The sequence below is a fragment of the Camarhynchus parvulus genome, chromosome 21, assembly GCF_901933205.1.
Source record: "Camarhynchus parvulus chromosome 21, STF_HiC, whole genome shotgun sequence".
In the NCBI taxonomy this organism is placed as follows: domain Eukaryota; kingdom Metazoa; phylum Chordata; class Aves; order Passeriformes; family Thraupidae; genus Camarhynchus; species Camarhynchus parvulus.
In genome coordinates this window covers 4014666-4038545 of record NC_044591.1, presented here as the reverse complement: position 1 = coordinate 4038545, position 23880 = coordinate 4014666, and the positions used below count along the sequence as shown (strand labels likewise).

The window sequence follows — 23880 nt, the reverse complement described above, 5'->3', positions numbered from 1 at the left end:
GAGAAACTGGGAAGCTTCAGCTTCTCCGTGTTTGGCTACTTTGGAATGTGGTTTGGAGAATTGTTTACCCAGCATGTGAATTGTTTTTACTTGATGACCAATGACAGCCACCTGTGTCAGTCACAAGATTTTATTATTCATTCTTTGCTAGCCTTCTGATGTCTCCTTTCTCTTTCTTTTGTATAGTTTTAGTATAGCATTTTCTTTTAATATAATATATATCATAAAATAATAAATCAGCCTTCTGAAACATGGAGTCAAGATTCTCATCTCTTCCCTCGTCCTGGGGACCCTCAAACACCGCCACAGTTCGTAGGATAATTATTCTTGCATTTAGTAGTGTTCTCCCCAGTTTTGCCTGCACTTCAGTGTTGGGGTTTTTTGTGTTTAGAAGCAGTCTGCTTACCAAGAAGCAGGATCAAGCTGCTCGCAAGATTATGCGGTTTTTACGACGCTGCCGCCACAGGTATGATGCTGTCTTTTGGTATCTGCCCTTCCTTAGAGCACTGTGACAATGTCCAAGTGTGTCTGCAATGAGTGCAATGTAAATATAATAGAACCAGCTCACTACAGATCTTAAAGAACAAAGCTGAGCTGTTTCCATGATGCGCTGTAAAAAATGAAATCTTTAATTTAGGTCTGTTGGTGAAAGAGAATTGTGTACAGCTCCATTGCTTATAATGTAGAACAACCCAGGTTGTTTGACTTTAAAAGCTGGACTTGAGAAAGTCGAAAAAAAAATCTTGTTAAATCATAGCTACAGCTTCTGAGTGCCGCCCAAAGCATTCATGGTATGTGGGAAAGTGCAAAAAGTGATGACAACTGGTGTGTGCTGGAAATGCCTTTAGTTTGGACACAGAATCATTTGGCTGGCTCTCCTCAAGTGTGTGTTCTCTTCAGTGTGGCTAGGTGGGATGTGGCAGAAGAGCAGCACAGGTCAGTTCACATCAGCCACTCCACCAGCATGGGAACAGCACAGGCTTGCCAGAGTGCTCCCCTGTGGCAGCCACACTGCCACACCAGCAGGGTGTTTGCTGTGGGTTTTAGCTGAAAGGATCCCCTATATGATCAAGCTGCAAACTGGGACTTTGCCTAGACAGTGGTGAATCCTGAATTTCTGACTCTGCCCCCTCCATTCTCACTACCCATGCATTTCATCCACTCAGGTCACACCTGATGCATTTTGAAGTATGTTTAGTTCAGTCCAGTGACATTTAACAAGGAGAGCTCTTAGAGGCATGTGATAGACTCCTGATTTTAGAAACAGACTCAGTCCTTATTGCAGGATTTCAAAGCTTCACTTTGTTAGGAGGTCAGTGTGGCTCATGCTGTGGAAGTACATCTTACCTGCAGGTTCAGTGGGAATTAACATGTGTGGACAACAAAGAGGACTTTGTAGTTCCCAGGCTGATTCCAAGTGCTCTTGAAACAGCCACAGTCATTGATGAAAAAACACGAGTGACTTCCCTCTTTCAGCAGGGCATATGGAAGAGACCAAAGTGGTTGTTTTGTTGTGTTTGCTGTGCAGCATGTCCTGGAGGTTCAGAACTTCTGTGTCCTCTCAGATCTGCTTGAGATCCTGGCAGTCCCTGGGGGAACCATGTGCCAAGTTTCCATCCATGAGATCTCTGGGATCAGCCTGAGAGGCTCTTAGAGCCAGCTCAGACACAGGCCCAGGAAATGTGGAACCCCCAGTGTCCCTGGGGTTCCCACCAGCACCCAGGATGTGCCATGCACTCCAAACAGGGCTCAGTTAAGACTCCAGCTGTTGAGTAACACAGATTCTGCAAGGCTTAAATTGCCCCTGATTCCAACAGTTCTTGACTTCAGCTCATTGCCTTCCTCTTTCTCAGTGTCTCCTCTTCCCTTTGCAGAGAGACCCTGCTCATCTGCACCCACGGTCAGTCTCCTCTCTCCAGCAGCACAGTCTCTGCTCTGGGCATCCCTGCAGGAGGGGTTCAGCCCTTGGGGAGCTCCAGACAGAAATTCAGGAGCGGGGGGGATTCTCTGTCAACATCACACTGTGCAGTGCTGGAAGTTCTGCAGCAGTGCAGTCCTGTCCCATGTCCATGTTTGTTACCACTTGTGGTTGCTCAGGAATTCAGTCATGGTTCTTGGCTAGGATGCAACAAAAGGAAAAAGTGACTTGCCTCCACTGAAGATGTGAACAGTGTTTCAGAACTGCCTTGTTTTACTTTCTAAAATAGAAATGATCACAGGATTATGCTTGCATGTTTTCTCCAAGCAATCATAGGAGTTTAAAATTGGGTTAATGTAACTATTATTAGTAATTGACTAATTAGAACAGGAGCATCGTGGCATTGGTAAATGTTAAAAGTGAAAGCAAGACTTAGCAAAATAACAAAACCAGCATTCAGAATCTGCTTGAAAAATACATAAATTTAGCAGATTCCTAGAACTGCTTAGAAATGTGACAGGTCTGAGTCTCATTCCCCATTTTCCTCCTGTTTGCTAAAAAAGTTTCCAACAGTGTGCACTTCCTGCTCTGCACACTTGAGCTGCATCTGTGTTCCTTTAGTGTTTCACAGACCCTTGGGCTCCTGTGGCTGCTGGAACCCCACAGGGATCTGGTGCCTCTGCTCTCTGCAGTCAGTGACAAACACCATGCAAACCAGGTTTTTAGAGCTGCATTACCATAAAGAATTTTGAAGACAAATTAGAAGCCTTTTGCTTGTATAAACTGTAAAGGAAAATATAATCCTGGAAATTACAGAGATCATCTGCTCAATAGAACAGAGCTTCACTTGCTGCAGTATCTCAGCTGATTCAGACTGACCTGTTCATTTCTTTGCTCCCTGTCCTGAGGGGCAGATCCCTGCCCTTACCCTGGCACAGCCATGTCCTGGTGAGGGCACCCAGCTCCATTCCTTCCCAAGCCTCTCTCTTGGCTGCCTTGTGGTGCAGGTACACTGGGGTACCAGGTGGAATTGCTTCCTCTCTCTCACCTGCTCTTCCTCAAGCTTTCTGAATTTTCTTTGTGTCTCAATAAGGACATTGTTCCTCCCTGCTTGATTTTCTTGCTTATCACTTCCTAAGAGTAATAAAGCTTAGGATGCTAAGTGAGTTTCAGATCACCTCTGTGTAAGCTTCCTAATTATATCCCTTCAGTCTCCATGTGACACTCACACAGGGTACAGCTGATGAGGATGGGCTGGTGCTTGGGCTAAGAGCCCACACACTCTTTCTGCTTGTTGAAATCTCGTTGCAGTCTCCTCCTGTATCATTCCAGATTAGCACACTGCTGCTATAAACAATTTAAGAAAGCCCCCAGTCTCTATAAGGAAACACTTCAGCCATCCAAGCTCCTGAACATCCAGGGGTGAGCCATAACAGCTGGTACCTAATGTTAGTTAATGCTCTGTGGTATAAAAATGGCACTGTGGAGCTACTTTTTAAACCACAGTGCCTTGTCAGTGGAAGGGGTAGAAATGACAACTATTTTTGGAAGATCTGAAGGAGTGAGAGAAAAGAGAGCATGCACAGGAATGTCAAACAAACAGGATCTTGTAACAGATTTCTGCCAGTTGATGGAGCTGGGGGAAGAGGCTGCAAAAGCCAGTTGCAGTCTGTTGTGAGAGAGTGAGCTAAGTGAGAAGGCAGTAAATGCCTAAAGTTCAGAAATTCAACCCTTGAAAATTTGAATGGTTTAACCTAGGCTTTGGCCATGAGCAAATTCTGTTGCTGAGCCAAAAAATTACTCTCAAGAGTTTATTCTGTAGCCTTTAGGTGAGATTTAGTCAGGGTTTCCCCAGGTTTGCTTGCTGGGGTTTTATCCCATTATAAAATTGATCAAAGTCTACTTTAAGCCAATTATGAGAACTGTTTGTCTGCTTGCATTCAGAACAGCTTAAATGGTCCTCTTGTCCTATTTTGTTTAATAACTTTTTGGCACAAAGGCTTAATATCTCAAATGTGATTTTGATCACCTCGGGGATCTGATCTCCTGAATTTAGTGTTTGTTGCCTGACCAGAAGTATTTCAGGTGTTTTGGGAGAGTTAATGAGAGGTTCTGCAGTTGGAGCTCTCAGTAGTGGATGTGTAGATGTTGATGAAAATCAGAAAATAGATGAAAAAATCCATGAAAATCAGTAAGATTTAGTTGAATATACTCTTAGAGAAGATACTGGAGCTCTAGTAGCTGAATGTCATGGAGACAAAAGGGATCATTCATCAGCAGGAGTCATTCTGACTGTCAGACATGTATTGTTTCCTTTTGACTTTGAACAAACCCCCCCATATTTATCCATCTATTATCATATTCTCAAAAATCTGGTGAAAAACATGCATCAGCATAACATGGTATCAACATGATCTGTCACAGAAGTGTTGTTTATTGAGAATGAAACAGAAACTTCCTGGCCTCCCAGGAGAGCTTCACCCATCTTCCCATGGTGCCCAAACCCGTCAGCTTCTACTTGACTAAATTCCAGCCCAGAACTTGCCCCTGACACCTCCTGTGAGCTGAGCTGCCTCCAGGCTCACTGAGGCAGAACCTAAGCTTTGCATAGTTAATAATTTTGGAAAGACTCCACCTACTTAGTGATCCCCAGATGTGACACAGCCTAGAGCTGCAAGGAAATCCAGGAGCTCCAATGGGTTTGGAATTGCTGAGCTGAATTCATGTATGGTACAGCCAGCTTGCTCTGGGAAGGTAACCTCCTATTTCCTGTTCTTTCTCTGATTTGTAGGAAAATTTTACTCTTCTGGGGGATATCTAAACCATTGCTAAGATGGAATTATGATATGCAGTGTTTTCTGTGGAGTAGCATTTGGGATGAGATAGAAAAAGACATGATGCTGCCAGGGGAGGCAGGATGCAGCTAGAAATGCCATGGGAATGACAGTGTTGGGTTTTTTCTACTTGCTTATAACTTTCTGCCCTAAAGCACCTAAACACAGGACACTTCCCTGGTAAAGAGGAGTCCCTAGGCAGGAGTGGGAAGGGTTCTTTCTCTCCAGGCAAGCAGAAGTGCTGTCTCCTCCTCCCTGAAGTGAAGCTCTGGGTAAGGTATGGTTGTTGCCATGTGTGTCTAATGGCTCTTTGGTATTGTTTTGCACTCTAAAGCCCTCTGGTGGACCATAGGCTGTACAAAAGGGTGAGTGTAGCTGCCTGCTAGCCAGTTCCTCTCTTCCATTTTAAATATATATTTGCTTTCTGCTTGCTTGCATGGGGCTGCGGCCGAGATATGCCAGTAAGTTTCACCTCCATTAATTCTATGAAAGAATCTTTAATAAACTAACCCTACTGCAATGACTAACACTGCTGCTTTTGTAACAGGACGGAGCTCTGCAGTAGATGTTACCAGTGCATGAATGTGTGAAAAAGGACATGTATATTCATCATGGGCATGCTTAGATGGCATTGTTGGTGGGGTATTTTTTCAGTGTCCAAAATGGCTGTGAGTAGATGTTGGAATTTGACAGGGTCTGCTCTCACACACTCTGTGAACTCTGTTGTCATGGACTGCAGCAGCGTTCAGGGTAGATCATAGGAAGCTGCACTGCAGGTGCAGCCTGCTCTAAATGGGTGTTTATTTCTGCAGAAGAGCTCCTCACACTGCTCTTTGCTCCCCAAGGTGGTTAAGCACCAGTGTTTATCTTCTATAAGTTGGTCTTTGGTAAGTTACATATCTGATTGTGTTATAGGGCCAGCTTATTGACAGCTGTTTATCTAATTTATTCACCCACATATTGGGAAGGAAAACAAAAAAAAAAAATGAAGTGAAGATGCTGTGACTGTGTTCTAGTAAGTGCCAAGAGAGCATCTGTTGGGAGTCTCATTCTCAGCATGAAGAGCCCACTCACCTGTGTGCTCAGTCGTGTTAGTGGCTGGTTGGGGGTGAGACAGCAGCGTGGCAAGAGGTGGTGTTGCCTGGATTCAAAAGGAAAGCTTTCCAAACAATATTAAAAGGCTAATATAAAGCAGTTCTTTAATGACAGCATTCAGGTGCAGAAAACATAGGTAAGAGCATGTGCGGTACAGGATTTGTACGGTTTTTATAAGGTTAATTAATTAGTGTATCTAGCAGGTAAATCCAATAGTTTCACGCTTGGGCCTGCCCCTTGGAGTGTTTCCAGGGGGTTCTTTGCCCTGTATCTTGTTTTGACTCTCTAATGCTGGTGCAAAACAAGATGTCCTTGTTCTTTTCTTGAAAATAAAACTAAATAGAATTTCAAGAGTGTGACATAATGTATTAAAAAGGGTTAGCTATTGAACAGCTAAGAAAGTGCTAGAAACTATAAAACTATATATTAGAAACCTACAAAGCTACAAATACATGAAAAAGCTACAAATCTTTAGGTAGCAGTGGGAGAATTCCCGTGACAGCTCTCTCAAGGCATGTGCCTCAATTGCCAGCAGGCTGCTCTGTTCCATCTCACACCTGAGAGTTTGTTAGGGCAGCAGGGTTTTTTGTAAAAAACTTCTGCCACAAACTTCACCATTTGTGTGCTTATTGCTCCTGTTTTCAGTAAGAAAAGTGTGTCCTGGACCCTTGCTTCCATGTAATGTTGTAAAAAGAAAACTGCATTACTGATGACCAAGTTTTATTGACTTGGAGTTGCAGAGATCATTTGCAAGACTCAAAAGTGAGAGCATGAAGTGGGCCTGAGCCTGCTGGAGACACCATTATTTGTTTAACTATTTATGCTAACAAAGGAGCAGCTAATGACATTTGTTTCCAAATGATGATTTCTGTGCTACCATTTTTTGTTGTACGTCCTCATTTTTTTACAAGTTAAAATTTGGAGTTTTTACTACTAACAGATGAAATAGGAATTGTTTGAAACAGGGGAAAGGCCCAGATGTGCCCTGAAGGCAGGGGCTGCTACCAGCAGAGGCCAGTTGTCAGTGTTGGAGGAGAAATTATTTACTTTTAAGGCTTTGTGTATGTGACAGCATCTGAGAAATTAGCAGGAAACAGATTCTGGATGTTTGATAGCATTTGCAGGTTTTGCTGGGATGACCAATGATTGTGATGGATGGGGAAATGGGGTGGAAAAAGTAAACTGTGAGCTATCTCAGTATGTACTGGCTGCTGTTCTGCCAAAGTAAGTCTGTAATGGCAAAAGTTCTGTGCTGCTTTTCATTCTGGCAGCACCCTGTGTGTGGGTGTGGGTGGGTGTTTGTTCTGGAGTGCACAAACACCAGGAGTGTGCCCAGGGCTGCTGATGGGCACAGGCTGGCACAGCCCCTCCTGCTCAGGGAATGCCTGCAGATGTGTCTGTAATACACAAATTGGGTCTTTCCTGCAGAAGTGCTGTTGGAGTGTGCAGAGAAATGATAGCAGCATTTGCTCCTGGGTTTCAGCTTTAAAACCTTTCCAAATTGAGTGATTTTTTTTCCTGGATTTATTTGGGTGACATTACACTAGGATCAGTAAAGAGGAAGAGGCAGGAGATTTTACTGGCCGACTCTTGTGAGATGAGATTTGGTATCCTTCTGAAGCAGAAATTAAAATACCTTTTAGGGGAAAAAAACCCTTTTTCTGTTGCCTTTAAGTAACAGTTTTCCTCTCAAGGAAACCTGTTTCAGTAGAGGGATTTCAGCTCCTTACCATGCCCCCCTACACAAATTTTTGCCTTCATTTTGGTCAAACCATCCTCTGTAGCCTCCTGCAAAAGAGAGTTCTGCTCCCAGTCCAGGTGTAGAGGTGAACAAATTGCCCAGCTGCCTGCAGTGTGACCCTCTCTGCCCTACCCTTGGCAGGAGACGATCTGAGGAGATCACAAGGAGTGAGTCTTTCCCATCTCAAGGGGATGACAAGTCAGGCCACCTTCTGCCTACAGCAAAACTCCTGTCCTCTCTGGGGCAGAACAAATGCACTTGTTACCCATGATCATGAGTAATAAAAACTCTCCTCATTGACCTTTCATGTACAAATAAGCCCCCTTGTCCCACCATGGTCTCACAGTTTAATTAAATGCTGCTCTCCAGTTTTGGGGAGTTAAGTGAGTAGCATCTGAAGTAATTTCTCTGGTAAGTACAGCTGCATTTCATACCTGAATAAACAACATCTGCTGTGTTTTGTTGTTCTCTGCATACTCTTCCCTCTTTCGGCATTTTAGCAACAAACCTTTTCCTACTCCTGTCCATCTAGGACTTGTGATTTTAGTGTGGTTTTAATCTGTGCAGTGCAGCAGACATTGCATTGAGCTTCCTGGTTTCCTGCTTCTCTTAATAAGATGGAGAATAGAGAACAATTTCAAGGGGTAGGAAAGTCCCATTTGTTTGAGTTCAGGACAATGTGTGAAAATGTCATATTGGGATATGCGTCACTGTACCTGCAAAAAAAAGTTTTCAAAGTAATTTCTTGTTTCATTTACCTCTTGCAGGGGCTGAATGTGTTTGGAGCTCAGATGTGTGTATTAAATTGCAGACTGTATGCTCTGGGGTCTCATTCTTATTGGGCCTTTCTGTCTTTTTTGTTTTGCTGCCTAAATGAGGTATCTGGAAAAAGGCAAGATCTCCCTTGTGTTAAATATCCCACAGGCTATTTCAGCTCTCAGAGCAACAGGTAACTCACCAGCCAGCCTTCTCTGGCTCTTGCACCCTGTGCTGTGAACTGATCTTCAGCATTTGGACTCATTCAGCATTTCCCTGGCTGGGCATTACAGAGTCACTCTGGTGGAGCAGCTTTGTGTTATGCTTTACCCATGGAGCCATCCTTTGCTGTGACCTTCTCTGAGTAGGGCTGGTTCATCTGCTGACAGCCTGTCCAGGACTGGGGAGGGCATGGGGAGAGGAGCTGCCACTTGCTGGGGCTGTTGCTTTCTACATTGCTTCAGCACATAGTGATGCACCCCCTGTACACTGTCCAAGTGAGCAACATGGTGTGAGGGGCAGAAACTTTGGCTGGATGAAGCAGTTTGGGAATCAGGATGTATCTCCCAAGAGTCAGGGTTCAAAGCTCATGTTTGAAATCATCTTCTCTTCCCTTTGTGTATGTCAGCATCACGGCTGTGATTTCAGACACCTCAGGTCATCTCTATTGCACGTGCTTTTTCCTTCCATCTGCTCTTCAGCACTTGCAGAGGGAATAACTTTGTGCTTTAGAAGTGCTTACTGTCTGGAGAACATGTTATTTGGGGAGGTGTTCAAGGTTTCATCAGTGCAAAATCAGCTGAACAGTCAAAACCCAGTTTTGTGCATGGTTTCAGAGCTGCTGGCATAGGTTGGTGCTTTTTGTTTGGAGACCTGCAAAAGTCAGGGCCTGTTTCCCATTCTGGGCATCACCTGAGCTGTCCTGACTCCAGCCCCATTCAGCTCAGGGAGGCTCTCCCAGAAGTGATCCAGAGCTTGTAGACTCCTGGAGAGGTTTGCAACCATCCAGCAGCACCTGGCCTGCTGCTGTCACTTCCATTGCTCTCATTTCCTCTGTTGCTTAAAAAAATAATCTCACTGCACGTCTACCAAACTGGGGTGAAACATCTTCTCTAAGAACATTCTTTCTGCTGTTCAATTCTGTAAATCCCAGTAGTGTTCTTCTCCTTGCAGCAGTTTATTAATGCTTGTAACTGCAAATGCTACACTTTGGTTCTCTTCCCTGCCTCAGTTTGAGACTGGAAATATGTTAACCAAAGAAGAATGCCTTATAGCATGAAGGCAGTGCTATATTGTTCACTTAAAATCTCTCCTAGCAGCACTTAGAGGATTTCTATTCTCAAGGATCCTAATTTATCCAAAATTCTTCCCTCGTCAACCTGTATTTTTTAACTGCAGTTGGAAATTTTAAGGGTTTATTACACTGAGTATTAATGAAGAGGAAATACCAGTTCCTGCTATTGTTGTAATCAAATCAAGTGCCACTGAGTGAGGAACTCAAGAAAAGTTAAGAAAAGACTGAAAGGACTTCTAAGACACAGGAAAGGCTGCAGTGCAGGCTCTCCAAGAAAGAATTGATTGAAGACAATTATTTTTAGGTTCTCTTGACAAAGCATTTCAAATAATGATTACCTGGGTGCATGCACTGGTTCTGGCACCTCCTGTTGATCATGGTTTGAGGAAGCAGCATGGGGTTCACAACAACACCTCAGAGCTTCCCAGTGACACTCTGGCCATGGACTGGTTCCATTTTTGGTACCATTTGGAGGTATTTCAGTTCATTTGGCTGTGCCTGCTGCAGAGCCCATGGTGAGCAGGTGCCAAGGAGAAGGAAGAACTTCCCTGGCATCCCAAGGCTGGCTCTGGAGAGAGGAGGAGAGACTGAGAGCTGCAGACTGCAAGTTTCCATATCTCCTAGGCAGTGTTCTAATGGAATAAAGGACTCACAGTACCCACCTGCAGTGGGACACACACACTATTGCATTGAACAAAGAGATTAGTCAATTAAAAAAAATGTGGTAGCTTAGTGAGTTTTTATCATCTTGAGGTGTGTAAATGCTGTGCAATGCAGGGTTTGTTTTAAGCCATTGCCTACTAAATAGCATCTTTAGTAATGTACCTGTGGCAGATTTGAGTTTCTACCTTTAGGGAAATTCTGTACTGTTTTATGTCTGTGTTCTTCAGCAGTGGTTGTTACACCTGCATGCAAATGATGTAAATCCCACCTGACCAAGGAAAGTGTTGGAAATGCAAAGTGTTGGACACTGTCCCATGTGCCATCCTTGTCTCTAAAGTGGGGGAACATGGTTTTGAGGATGGGCCATTGGGTGGATGAAGAACTGGCTGCTTGGCCACATGCAGAGCTGTGGTCAGTGGTTTATGGTCCAGGTGGAGGCCACTGATGAGTGGGGTCATAGTGGGGCTGATACTGTTCAGCATCTTGGTCAGTGCCATGGCCAGGGGGATTGAGGGCACCCTCAGTGAGTTTGCTGACACCACTGAGCTGTGTAGGAGGGAAGGTGTGGATCCACAGGGACCTGCTCAGGCTGGAGAGGTGGGACTGTGTGAACCTCAGGAAGAGCGTAAAGGGCAAGGTCCTACACCTGGGTCTGGGCAATCACACACAGACAATTTGGGTGGAGAAGTGATTGAAAACGGCCTCATGGAGAAAGACTTGCGTCATGGTTGATGAAAAACTCCCCCTGAGCTGGCCCTGAGTGCTCCCAGCCCAGAAACCAGTTGTGTCCTGGGCTGCATCCACAGGAGCGTGGCCAGCAGGGGAGGAGGGAATTCTCACCCTCTACTCTGCTCTTGTCAGTCCTGCACACAGTTCTGGTGTCCCCAACAAGAGAAGGACATGGAACTGCTGGAGCAAGTCCAAAGAATGCTGTGAAGTTGATAAGAGAGGACTGGAGCACCTCCCCTACAGAGACAGGCTGAGAAAGTGGGGCTGCTCAGGCTGGAGAAGAAGAGGTTGTGTGGAGACCTCACAGCACCTTCCAGTGTGGAGGGTGCTACAGGGAAGCTGAAAAGAGACTTTTCATCCAGAACTGTAGTGATAGGGTGAGGAGTAACTGATACAAATTGAAAGAGGGGGATTTTAGTTTAGATATTAGGAATAATTTTTTTTTTTTCTGTGAAGATTTTGAGACACTGCAAGAAGTTACCCAGAGAAGCTGTGGCTGCCCCATCCCTGGAAGTGTTCAAGGCCAGGTTGGACATGGCCTTGAGCACCCTGGGATAGTGGAAGGTGTCCCTGCCCATGGCAGGGGCGTTGGGGCTAGAAGATTCTAAGGTCCCTTCCATCCTTTACATTCTGTGATTCTCTGTTTCTGAACCAGGACCTGTTTTAGTGCAAATGCTGAGTGCTGCAGTAATTAACTTCTGTTGGCATGTGTGTTCCAGGCAAACAGATGCAATAGTTGTGCACCAGTACAGATATTGCATGCTGTAGGTTGAAGTTTGCAGCAAAGCATGTCTTGCATTCTTCAGTGAAAGTGCTTTGTTAGTGTAGCCCTTGCATGTGAAGTGCTGAAGTAAGGAATAGCATGTCTCACTAAGAGCCACCAGCTTATTAAATGTGCATGTTCTCAGTGAGAGATCTGTAATAACAGGTTAATTTTACATTACAGTACTGAAGTGCAACAGAAAACACTTGGAAGTTGCACTGCAAATCATGTATTAATTGATGGTACCTTAAACACAGCTAATCTAAGCTTTAAAAATTGTCCATTGCACAGAGGCACAACATCTCTTCTAGCACAGCACCAGGGATTCTGGCTCTCCTGCTCCTAAATGGTGCACTACTAGAAATAGTAATTAAAAATTCAAGGGAGAGGCTGCTTTTCTGCACTAAGAAAATAAAACTAGAAATACTGGAGATAAGTAACTTGTCATTTGTCACTGTTTTGGCTTACTGTGTCAGCCCTCCTGTGTTTCCTGCTATGAAAAGGGGATCTGGATGTTCCCAGCATGAAGAGCCCCAGTGAACGTAGAACTCTTAGAGAACAAACTTAGAGGCTTGTGCTGCCTTCTGTGCAGTTCTGGAGCCTCTTAATGTCAACAGGCTCTTTTAGACTCCAGCCTGTGTAGAGCCAAAATCTTCCTGAAGGAGATTTCTCTGTGAAGCTGCAGCAGTCAGGCTCAGCATGGCACTGTCCAGGCAGGAGCTGAGAGCCCCTGGTGCTGTTGGCTGCCTTGTCCCTCCCTCAGCCTGGGACCAGAGCACTGCTTGGCACCTGCTGGGCTGCTCTGCTGGGCTTGGATTTCAGGAATATCAGTGCCCTTCAGACCCTGAACACACCCACTGTGTGCACTTGGCTGGCAGAGCCCTCTGTCTTTCCATACATGTGGAATTAGGACAATTAACAAAGGTTTAACCTGCAGACAAATTAGTCTGATTTGACCCCTGTTGGCCACATTTCACAAATACTGAGAATGCATTTCAGTGCTAGAGCCTTTGAGTCAGCTGAAACAGAGGTAAAAGCAGCCAGCTCCCTTTTCACTGTGCTTCTGACTAATAGTACATGCAGAAAAATGAATAAATAAAATGGTGAGATGGAGGTGTATTTATAGAGATCAATTTATAGCCTTCATTCTATCCTTGTATTAGCAGGCTGGTGCAAGAGCCAAAAGATGTGTGGGTATAAGTCTGCACAGTAGCTACAAACTGTCACTGCTGCTGCTCAGCTCTCTGATGTGTTTTTTTACTTTTATTTACTTGGGCTTTGTTACATTCTTTCACTTGTAGCTGGTTGCCTTACACACAGACTTGCATCTCTGACACTATTTTTGTACTATACCTTTGTTACTTGTCCTTTCAGGTTTTTACAGCATGTGAGCACTTGAGCCTGTACAGGCTTAGCTAAATCACCTTCTTTTTTTTTTTTTTTTTCTGTAATCTGCTCCTTTTGCCGGGGACTTCCCCTTGCAGGAGCAGAGGGAAGAAATGTGGAGGCAGGTGGCAAAGAGATCTCACTGCAGAGGAATTCCCTCCAAGGGGAGGCAGAGCCAGCCCCAAGTGCACCTTTGGGGCAGCACAGGAATGCCTTTGGATTTGGCCTGGCTCCTTTCACTGCACACAGCCAGGCTCTCAGCCTGAGCAGAAGGATTCCTGCTGCCCCAGCTCCAGTGCAGAGCTCTGTTCCACTTGATGGGATTGAAATGATTCCAGTCTTTTCACCCTCTAGTTTAATTTTTAACTCTTTCAGCTTTCAGTGATGGTTTAGTTCTTGTGTTGATGAGTTAGAGGAGGTGATTATGGCATGCATTTGGGAAAGTTGAGAACTGGCCACATCTAGGAGGAGTGACTTCCACGCTGCAGGTTCATCTCCCTTGGCACACAGCATCCTGCACTGCTGGGACAGCACAAACCATGCTGCCAGCAGCATGAGAAACACAGGGGCACAGCAGCTGGAGAACTTGAGAAACAAAGCGCCTTTCTTCACACCCATACCAATTCTTGTGCATAAACACTTCCTTATGTGAGGTTCTCTGTAAACACCAGGCTTCCTTTCCAAGCTGGACAGAGGGATTTTCCCCCCACTGTGCTGTCACTGCCCGAGCACTGTGTGGAGAAAAGGAACAGCACTGAATGAAGGTCCCCCCTTTGCTGTGAGCAGCTGCAGGGTCAGGCAGGACCAGCAGTCCAGGGAACCCCAAGGGATCAGGCTGACACCAGAATAAACCCCAGCTGGAGCTGCCAGTACTGGGGAAAAGCAGTGGGACCAAGTGTGTCTCTCCAAAGGTGTTTGGGATCCCCAGTGGCCTGTTCTTGCACTTCCAGCTGTTTATGGTGTTGGGAAGGTGTTGCCTTCCTGTCTCTGGGAGCTGCCTCTTCTGCACGGGAGGTTGGAGTGATGAATCCTTTTGATTGTTCTGTCTTCAAGAGATTTGTAGTAGAAGTGTTACATAGCTCCTCTTTGTTTTTTCAGAGTGAAAGAATTGAAAAAGGCCAAGGAACTTGAAGATACGCAGCAGCATCCCGTAGCAATGTGACATTGCTTTTCAGACTGTTTTCATTTTCTGTTTTTAGCAGAGACATGCAACAACAACAAAAATACCCACTGCAGTTCTGGAAATACCAGCTGCAGGATTTTAACAGTAATGTTTTGGTCATTGCATTTGCACTTTCATGGACAACTTTTAATTTGTTCAGCAAGACATCTTGGAACTCAATCTTCTGTTGGATCGTGGGGAAAACAAGACACCAGGAGGAAATTGTGAGTTGCTTCATTCTCCGAGGAGGAAGGAAGAAGCGATTAATTAATTATCCTTTTCATATAGGGCTGTATTAAACAACATGTGGAACTGTACAAATATTATACCAAAAATATTGTTCAGAAAAGGTGGGAATGCACAAGCAACACAAGAATGCTGTTCCTGCACCTGTCAGTCATCTCCAAGAAACTGAAGCTTTGAGAGTCTCAGTGGAGGGGCTTAGATCAGTACATCTTTATTGGGTCCATGCATCCTCATTTCCTTCGCACTCCTGTCCTTTGTGTTTTATTTAAACCTCTACAGCACACTTAATGCAACTTTTTAAATCTGCAGGTTTTTAATACATCCCGTGGGAACTTACAGGAGGGGTTTGGTGGATGAGAGACACGGGTATTGCATGAGGAATGGAGAGAGCAGCTTAAGCAAGTTTTACACTTTTTTTTTTGTATTTTTACTAGAACCTGCAAACATATCAACTGTCATGTACTTTCTCTCATGTTCAGCACTTTATTTTCTAGCCTTACCTTCATGTACTATTGTTTTAATTAAGTTCTCAAATAATTTGTAAAACATGTAGCTTTTTCTCTTATGTACTTGTCAAACCTCTTGTCATTTTGCAGAGTCACGTACATATGTTGCCTGGACATTTTATGCCACCTAAAGATCAGTGGTGCTGCATTCTGGCCAGTAAATTTCTTATTTTGGCTACTTCATCAAAATCTGGGCAGTTTCTGTATATATAGAAGGTAGAAATGGAAAATGAGAAAAAAATATTTGAAAGGGAATATATTGATTAATTACTAAATATTTTATTCACAAAGGGTCAATAACTTGGCAAGATAAAATTATTATTTGTATAGTTTTGTCTGAATGAACGAGAAGAGTGTGGATGTATTGTTTGTACATATTGTATATATTAAAGAGATATGTGCATGAACTCAAGAAAAAGAAATGAACAAAGCAAAGCATTAGTGGCTATGGTCTGTAAAATGAAACAAAAACTTTATTTCACTATAAGAAACTTTATTTTAAATGTTCTTTAGAAGAACATTTTTGCTAAAGCATGACTAAATGGCAAAAAAGAGCTACTGTATTTAGACTTAGGAAAAAAAAGGCAGAGCAACATTACTTTAAAAAAAAAAAAAGAAAAAAAGGATATGTTTACATTTGATTTTGGCTACCAGGAGTTTGGTTCAGTTGGGTTTAATTTATGTATTCCTTCCTTCTTTTTTTTTACCCCCGTCTTTTTTTTTTTTTTTTTTGCCAATGGTGCCAAGTAATGTGAATGCTAATATTGCTTAAGAAAATTAAGTTACTTTTGCAAAGCAGATAATCATAAGAGTACAAAAACCGTATCTAGCTTAACACCATACACTCACTCCAATAAAGAACACTTAGAATGAACATAAAATGAAAAAAAAATAAATAAATAGTACGAAAGTAGAAAATATGTTTCACATTTTCATATCTCCTGCTGGAAGTCAGAAAATGTAATAAAAATTGCACAAAAAATTTTAAAAAATTAAGTAAAACTTAAAAAAAAAGATGCAAACTGATCCTGTAGGGGTGTCATGGTATATTGCTATTTCCACATAGTGAGGAGCCAAAGAAATTAGATTTTTTTTAAATTGAGCTACTAATTTAAAACTGTCACAGATTCTCAACGATGGGAACCAGTTCTGATCTTCATTACACAGGAATGTAAGGGAAGAAACTCCTGAAGTCCGTGTCATTACTTGTGGGTCACGTACATGTGTCTGAGATCAGAAACTGCTCCTGTCTGTTTGTCTCGCTCGTGGCAGTTTAAAATTTCTGAATGAACTTGTGTAAATTTGAGATTGTTAGTTTTGGAATAGTTGTTCTTGCTTGATCCCGGCCACCAACTGCAATGTTTAAACGCAAGGCTTGTTGTGAAGCCAAAAAATATTCACACATAGGAAGCTTTGAAACTGGTGTCTTTAAAAGAAGAGTAAAAACAAAGATTGTGGCAAAAAAACTGGGGTCAGTGCTCTTGGTGCCTTTTCTATAATTGTACCTGTTTTTAATTACTTCTTTTCACTGCCAGCATTGAATTACAGTAGATGTGCTATAGCTCATTATCAGAATTCTCTTGTACATTTCTGAACTGCTGCTTTATGACCTGATTCAATTTTAAAAAAAAGGGAAAAAAGCAAAACAAATGGCCTGGCACTCACACTGTGCCTGTGGGCAGCCTCATGGCCTGATTTACTGTCTGCAATTGGAACCTTAACCATTAAATTTTCCTCTCACGCCAAAACAGAACAGGAGAAGCTGAAGAATCTCCTTTGGAATGAATTGGAAATGCTCTGTATTAGTACTGGAAGAACTCTTGACATTTGGAAACTGAAATATTGCACCCATTAACCAATACGTGACAATATAGAATTGATCTGTTCCTAACAAGAGTAGTGACCTCAGTGGAAATGTTTTAACTCCTCGTCTTTACAGAAAACCATTCAGTAATATACAGAGCTATTTCAAATTACTCTTCCAGATCCATGGGCCTGGTGGTGTATCTACTAACCTAGATCCTGCTTCAGCCAAACGTTTAAGGCTGTGCTGGCTGTGGAGCATGCGGGCAGTTCTGCAGCACAGCTCCAGGACGCCTGGCATGCTCGGAGCCAGCCCAGCTCCCAAGTGCTTTGTTGTGTCGGGCAGAAACCCTTCAGTGTGTGTCACTGGGCAGGGAGCAGCACTCCCCCGCAGTGAAGTGATTTCTTCGAACCCTCTTCTTGGTTGTGGAACTTAACATTTTCACCTAAGATATAAGTAAGTGCAGCTTTCTAGGAAAATTCAAATTCCCAAGTGCCAGGAGCCAGATCTTCTGTCTTCTGATAATAGAATCGCTCCTTTGTGAAACACATTCGACAGCAGTAATACTGTGTGAAAGAAATACAGAATATAACATGAACCCCCTCTCTGGTTGCACGCTTATGGCAGTTCCACACAATAGCTGGTGCCCAATGGGGGGTCCCCAAGACTTGCATGTAAAACTAGTATAGATGTCTTCTCTTTTGTAAGTTTTATTTTTGTAACTGTGCATGTAAAGCATCACTGAATCAATGGATCTGTTGAAGAACTCAGCTGCTGGAACCATGCAAAATGTTTTGAATTGCCCTTAAAATATGGAAAATGTTTTCTGAATGCTTTATATTCTTTCTGCTGTAAATTAAAAAAGAAAATTTCCCCATACAAAGTGTGTGCCTTCTTCTGAACACATCTCTTTTGAACACATCTCTTCCACCCCACTTTGAGGGCCAAAGTAGCCCTTTAGTCACTCTAAGGAACCACTGAAAAAAAAAAAGTTTGTGCTCTACACAACCTGCTTGTAAGAATATTGCGTCTGATTTCTTGGGGGTTATGATGTGACAGCCCACAGCCTGCCCGTGTCAGGTGCAGCCCCCAGAGCCTGGTTTGCAGTTCCTCTTCAGTGGGCAATCACTTCCAGGGTTTTTGTGAGAAACCAGATGGGGCTGGTAGCAAAATGCTCAATCCTATAGTGCACACAAAGCAGAGTCAAACAGCAGAATTCAAGAGGGCTGCTGATACAGAAACCTGAGGGGCCACATTTAATGATGCAATTAACTGAGACACAACAACTATTGCACTAATCAAATATGTTACTTATGAACTTATATGTTACTTACGTTACTTATGAACTGGTCCTCGAGAACAAATCTTGTACCAGACTACATGGCCAGCCCAGCAGGCAAAACCTGAAAGCAGCTTTAATTAATTAATCTGGTCTATCAGAGACCGTGTTAGTACCCTTATGAGTATGCTCTTTCAATACCCATCCCCACAACTGAATTCGAGATTTCAGTAAGAGAGTTTCTTCTTGACTGCAGTGAAAGTTTAATTAGGTTTCTCTTTTAGAATAAATCAGCATTTAACTCTCCAAATTGCTCCCATTTTTCCATCTTACACGGCTGTTAATTGCTGGGTTCTTCACCATCGAGGCAGGTTGACCCAGTCCTGGAGGAAGGCGCCTCCTCCCTTATCCCAGGGGCGTGGCGGGAGAGAACTGGAAGACCAAACATGAGGGAAAAAAATGCCTGGGGAGAGATAAAGTTTAATAAGGGGAAAAAAAGAAAAGATAACTCAGAACACGTGGTGCAAAGGTCGGCAGTGCCTCCTTCCCACCGGAGGCCGGTGTTCCCTGGCGGAGCAGCCCCGGGGCTCCTACGGGAGCGCTGCCGGCAGCACCGAGCCCCGCCGTGTGACCGCGGCTGCTCCGGTCACCGACAGCACCGAGCGGCTCCGGCCCCGCCGGGACCCGGGCAGCGAGAGCGGGGATCCCGCCGGGCGGCCCTGGAGCCGGGGAGGGGACAGGGACAAGGACAAGGACACCCCCGGCCCCCCTCGTGCGCTGCACGGACACGAGTGACAACACCACGGAATGCGCGTGGCTGTGGCTGTGTGTCCGAGTGGGTGTGCCCATGTCCGTGTGTCCCTGTCGCTGTGTGGCTGTGTGTCCATGTCTGGCTGTGTCTCCATGTCCGTGTCCGTGTCTGTCCATCCCCGTGTCCATGCCCAGCCGCTCTCTCCGTTCCCGTTCCCATCACCGTCCGGGGCGGGCAGGGCCGGCACAGCGCCCCCCAGCGGCCACAGCGCGGCCTGCAGGGGCACGGCCGCGCCCCGCCCCGCGCCCCGCCCTCGCCCATTGCTCCGACCTCGCCCCGGGCCCGGCCCTCGCCCATCGCCCCCGCCCCGAGCCCGCCCCGGGCTCGGCTCTCGCCCATCGTCCCGGTCCCAATCCCGCCCTGAGCCCGCCCCGGGCCCGCCCCGTGACTCGTCAGCGCGGGGCGCCGCGCGCAGTTCCCGCTGGACCCGCCCGGGCGCTGCCGCCGCGGCCCCGTTCTCGTCCCTCCGCCAGGATGTGAGTGCGGGGCGAGCGGGGGATCTGGGGAGCGGGGCGGGCCCGGGCGGCGGGAGCAGGGCCCGGTCCGGCCCGCGGGCGGGGGTTCCGTGACGGGCGGACACCGCGGCGGCGGAGGCGAGGCCCGGCCCGGCCGTGCTTGGGCCGCCCCGCCTGAGGCGCCGCTCGGGCCGGGAGCGGGCGCTGGCCCGGGCTGCGCAGGCCCGGCTGTCCCGCGGCCCCGGGCGCGTCTGAGGGCAGGGCCCGCCCTGCCGGGACAGCGCCCGCCGGGCACCGGCAGTTGCTGTGTTCGGAAGCTCGCAGGAAGCGCTGTCATTTCCGAGCCTGCTCACCTGGGACCGGCACTGAAGCGGCACCGGAGGGTGGCACCAGAACGGTGACAGTGCTGTACAGGGCCGGTCCGAGCCGTGCCCTGGCTCCCGCCTTGCGCCTGTGCTCATTACGGGCAAGTTAAAGCCGATGTGCAAATGTGTAAATACAGGAAACAGTCGGACTTGGCTGTTTGGAGTGCCAGGATGCACTAAACAAGCATCTGATGTGAAAGAAGTAAGAACATAGAAAAGGAAATACATATTTCCTTTATATGTATTCCTATATAGATATATATACATAATAAATATGAGTACAGATGGCTCTAGAGATATGTATTAAAAACCTGGCCAAGTGGTGAAAATGTAATGAGGAGTATGTACAGAAGCTCTTGCATCCATTATAAAGATGGTAAAAAGAACTCTGTTACTAATTCAAAGCTGACCAAAAGTAAATTTTGTATTTTCCAAATACTTTTTCCTTCTGGTGCTTTCTCTTGCTCCATATGAACCGTTTCAAAAGAATAGAGAAGCATTACTGGAAAATCACAGAGTTATAATAAGTATATTTAATTTTTCGTAAACTACTATTGCTTGAAGCTTAGTATTTGTGTTCATATGGGAAAGAAAGAACACTCCTGAGCCCAAACTGCTCACTCTTTGAGGCCTCTGGAGCATTGTTGGAGCTGTCCCTGCCTCATTGCAAAGCTGCTGCTGCCTCTTAGCACAGCAGGCAATTTGGTGGCAAGATGTTTGGCACACTGCACACCTTGCACCCAACTGTCAGCTATTAAAACATCATTTTTCCAGTAAGAAACTGCCCTGTGTTTATTACAAGGATACAAGTTCCCAGTTTTCAGGACTGTCAGGTGTGTAATGATGCCTTTCTTTACGGCAGGTCGGCCACTGTCCCTGGGAGCTCAAACATGGCTGCTGGCAGCAATCGCCGGCTTCAGCAAACCCAGCACCAAGTGGATGAGGTAAAAGTCTGGTCTGGTAGTAGTGTCAACCTCTTCCTGAAGGAAACCTGTGCAATTAGAAGGGATATTTTTTTCCAAAGCAGTTTTCCCTGCTTTATATGAAGGGGAAGAAAAGAGAGGTTCCCTGTGTCCAAACATTAGCTGCAGTCTTGGTGCTTGAGGATTTGGCATAAAACAAAAACTGTTGTTTACAGAGAACAAGCTTTTTTCTCATCAGTAGCCTTGAGAGCTGGCTACCAAATGGGATTTTTGTGGAATCCAAAAGGCAGGCTGACTGGCAAATATTTCTTGATGTGGTTTACTATCATGTTTATATTCCTCAACTCCTTTTGAAGCAAGTCAGGAATTCTTTCCCGAGTTTGAAGGCATGCCAGCACTACTGATTATGGAAACCCAGGACACTGGGAATATTTCTCTGTCTGCTCTGGGGTGCCCTGACCCCCAGGGCAGCACTGACCCTCATCCATGGAGAAAGTTTCCCAGACTTCAAGATAGACTAGAATTCACAAAAGTGTGAAATAGATTATAGAGAGTAGTGTGGGTGCATCACTTGGTGAGAAATTGAGGTTTTGGGGTTTTTTTATGTTGTGGATGGCAGCAAGATGGAGGGCACAGGGTGTCGTCCTGTGTTTCTTCTTCTTCCTCCTTCTTCATGGGTTTGGGTGGCATTTTGTAATTGGGCAGTAAAGTCTGCATTGCAGTTCTGTGGGATCAGTTATTGGGTTAAAAGGGAAAATAATCCAGGTGTCAGCTCTTAATTGAACAGTTCAGTCTTAAAAGCCCTTGTACCAAGAGACTGTTGGCCATTTTGTGCCTTCTAATGAAAAGCTGCCGAACTCACAGTAGTGAGACTGTTTCACTGATAAGAAATAATAAACACCTGAGTGTGAACATGAACTACTGTCTCAGTGCCTTCAATCCAGACCCAGAGAAACCCACAGCTGGGACCCCCACAACTGACTTTTTAAAGTAGGCATTCAGGGCTTCTAGCCACAGGTGGATCTTGTAGTTTTCTTTAAGCTTATGGCTGCATATACTAAAAGATAATAGCTCCTGCTTCTGAGAAGACACCGAGTGCCTTGTGGAGCTGTCCGTGGCTGTGTTGCACTGTGTGGTCTCTCACTGCAGGTTGTTGACATCATGAGGGTGAACGTGGACAAGGTTCTGGAGCGGGATCAGAAGCTGTCAGAGCTGGATGACCGAGCTGATGCCCTGCAAGCAGGAGCCTCCCAGTTCGAGACCAGCGCAGCCAAGCTGAAGAGGAAGTACTGGTGGAAGAACTGCAAGGTAACCTTGGTTTGTGTGCCTGCACTGTGCCTGGAGCACTCTCACAGTTTGTGTCTCAAAAGGCAGAAAGTGTTTAGCCAGTGTTTTTTAAGTCACAGCATCTAGTTTTTAAAGCATGGCATTAAAATAACAAGCAGTGTGTTACTGGCTGTGCTGCCCTAGGCAGGGTCTTGTCTGATAATGGCCAGGGGGGAAGCAAGTCAGTAATCTTGAGAAACAAGAAGAAAAGGCTAAAAATGCATAGCTTGAATTAATGTGTGGGAAGTATCAGAAAGTGGAAGAAGCTCACTCAGACTCCTGTACTTGTAGCTGTTGCCAAAGGTTGGAATCATCTTTGGTGAGTAACAGAACAGCTTGTGCATTCACTTGGGACAGGCTTTATGTGGAGAAAGCCTTATTGCTCTGTGTGCCTGTGTGCATGGCCTGCCATCTCTGAGTGCTAGTAGTGGATTGAGCTTGCTGACTCAAGAACCTTTGCTTGCCACGTTAGATCTGACAGAGAGTGCTGCAAGTCCCTTGCAGGGGCTGATTTCCCATTCCCTGAGGGGCACTTGGTGCTGTTGCGTGGTGTGTAGTAACTGTTGTATGTCTTCTTTTCACAGATGTGGGCAATATTGATAGGTGTTGTTGTCATTATCATCATCATCATTATTGGTAAGTTTGACCAAAATGGGGATTTCTCCTGAGTTTGGAATGGATAGTGTTAATTTGCTGACTGGTACAGTTTAAGCAAAGGCAGGATACTCAGAGGGAAATATATCCAACATGAATTTGAAATAGCAGTGATGGATTTAACAGCAATTGCATGCAGTGAGGGGCAGACTGTGATAACGTGGGAGCTCCAATACTGGAATCTCAACCAGGAGTGAGGGTGACAAAGGTGAAAGTGAAAACAGCAAGGGCTTGGAAACCAGGAACAGACCTGGGTTTATTTTACAGCTGCGGAAGTGTAACACGAGATTCCACACTCTGTCCTTGTCTGAGAGCTGTTATCATCTGCCTTGGCTTCCTGCTTTTTTGTGGCAGTTACGAGTGCACTGCTGTACCAGGGAGCCTTTGAGCAGAGGTTTGGCTGCTGGTGAAATGAGACTAATGTTGGGTTAGGATAGAGAGCCAGGGATGGAATGGTTCAGTCTTTGAGTCCTCATGTAATTGCCAAGGGTTTAAAGGGAAGATAAAGTTTTTAAGTTTGTGCTGTAACAGTAACAAACACAGCAGTAACCATTGAAATCACATAGTCCTGGTGTGCAAGCACAAGGGAAGAATACAACTTAGAAAACCAACACGTTGGCAAATTCTTAGGTTTAAGGGATGTAAGAGGGATTTATCTCTATTATCTTAAATTCTTAAAAGGCATGATTGTTATGGCGAGGAGCTGAAGGGCATCATCCAACCTTTTTCTTCTCTTTGTAGTCTGGAGTGTGTATTCATGAATTAGAAGAAGAAACTCAATTCAACTGAAGGTGCCTTTGGGAATCTACTTCAGCCTCTCCACTTCAAACCTGCTGCCTTCTCAGCCCGTTTACTGCTGTTTAAAGCAAACCTATTTTGATTATCGAGATGTTAACTAACTTTACTGGTGGCCTTAAGACACTCCTGTCATTAATTACTAACCAGCACAGCTCGCGGTGCCTCAATGGTCCGAGCCCCGCCCCTCGGCCCCGCCCCTCGGCCCGACCACGCCCGGGGGCGGGGCCGGCGCCGCACGTGGCGGCGGGGCATGCGCGCGCACGGGGGCCGCGTGCGGCGCCGCGTGAGGGGCGGGGCGGTGCCTCGGCCCGCGCTGGCCACGCCCCCGCGCGCGGTCTCCTCCAATAAAGCGGCTCCGACCCCGCCTCCGCC

General features: G+C 45.4%; 2 protein-coding genes across 8 annotated transcripts in view; both read left to right on the top strand.

The window, feature by feature from the left end:
• The window catches only part of CAMTA1 (calmodulin binding transcription activator 1), a 248199-nt gene extending 230425 nt beyond the window's left edge, over nucleotides 1-17774 (top strand). For 5 of the 7 annotated variants that reach the window (XM_030963986.1, XM_030963988.1, XM_030963991.1 and 2 more), the window contains 2 exons: nucleotides 392-466; nucleotides 14278-14341. In XM_030963986.1, the coding sequence (XP_030819846.1) occupies nucleotides 392-466; nucleotides 14278-14341 (139 nt within the window). Of the gene's footprint in view, nucleotides 1-391; nucleotides 467-5086; nucleotides 5118-14277 lie in introns of all 7 variants that reach the window. The other 2 variants (XM_030963987.1, XM_030963985.1) reach the window with 2 other exon arrangements.
• Nucleotides 17775-19293: 1519 nt separating this feature from the next.
• VAMP3 (vesicle associated membrane protein 3) lies at nucleotides 19294-23846 on the top strand. Its single transcript, XM_030963841.1, has 5 exons — nucleotides 19294-19463; nucleotides 20670-20751; nucleotides 21880-22038; nucleotides 22641-22692; nucleotides 23452-23846. Coding segments are annotated over exons 1-5 (315 nt in total). The 5' UTR covers nucleotides 19294-19461; the 3' UTR covers nucleotides 23472-23846.
• Nucleotides 23847-23880: the final 34 nt, after the last annotated feature.

What these genes read in the sequence shown, in the direction of transcription:
- VAMP3 (XM_030963841.1), top strand. An exon ending in CCCAGCACCAAGTGGATGAG is followed by an intron (nt 20,752 to 21,879) that starts GTAAAAGTCTGG and finishes CTCTCACTGCAG; the next exon opens with GTTGTTGACATCATGAGGGT. An exon ending in TATCATCATCATCATTATTG is followed by an intron (nt 22,693 to 23,451) that starts GTAAGTTTGACC and finishes TTCTCTTTGTAG; the next exon opens with TCTGGAGTGTGTATTCATGA.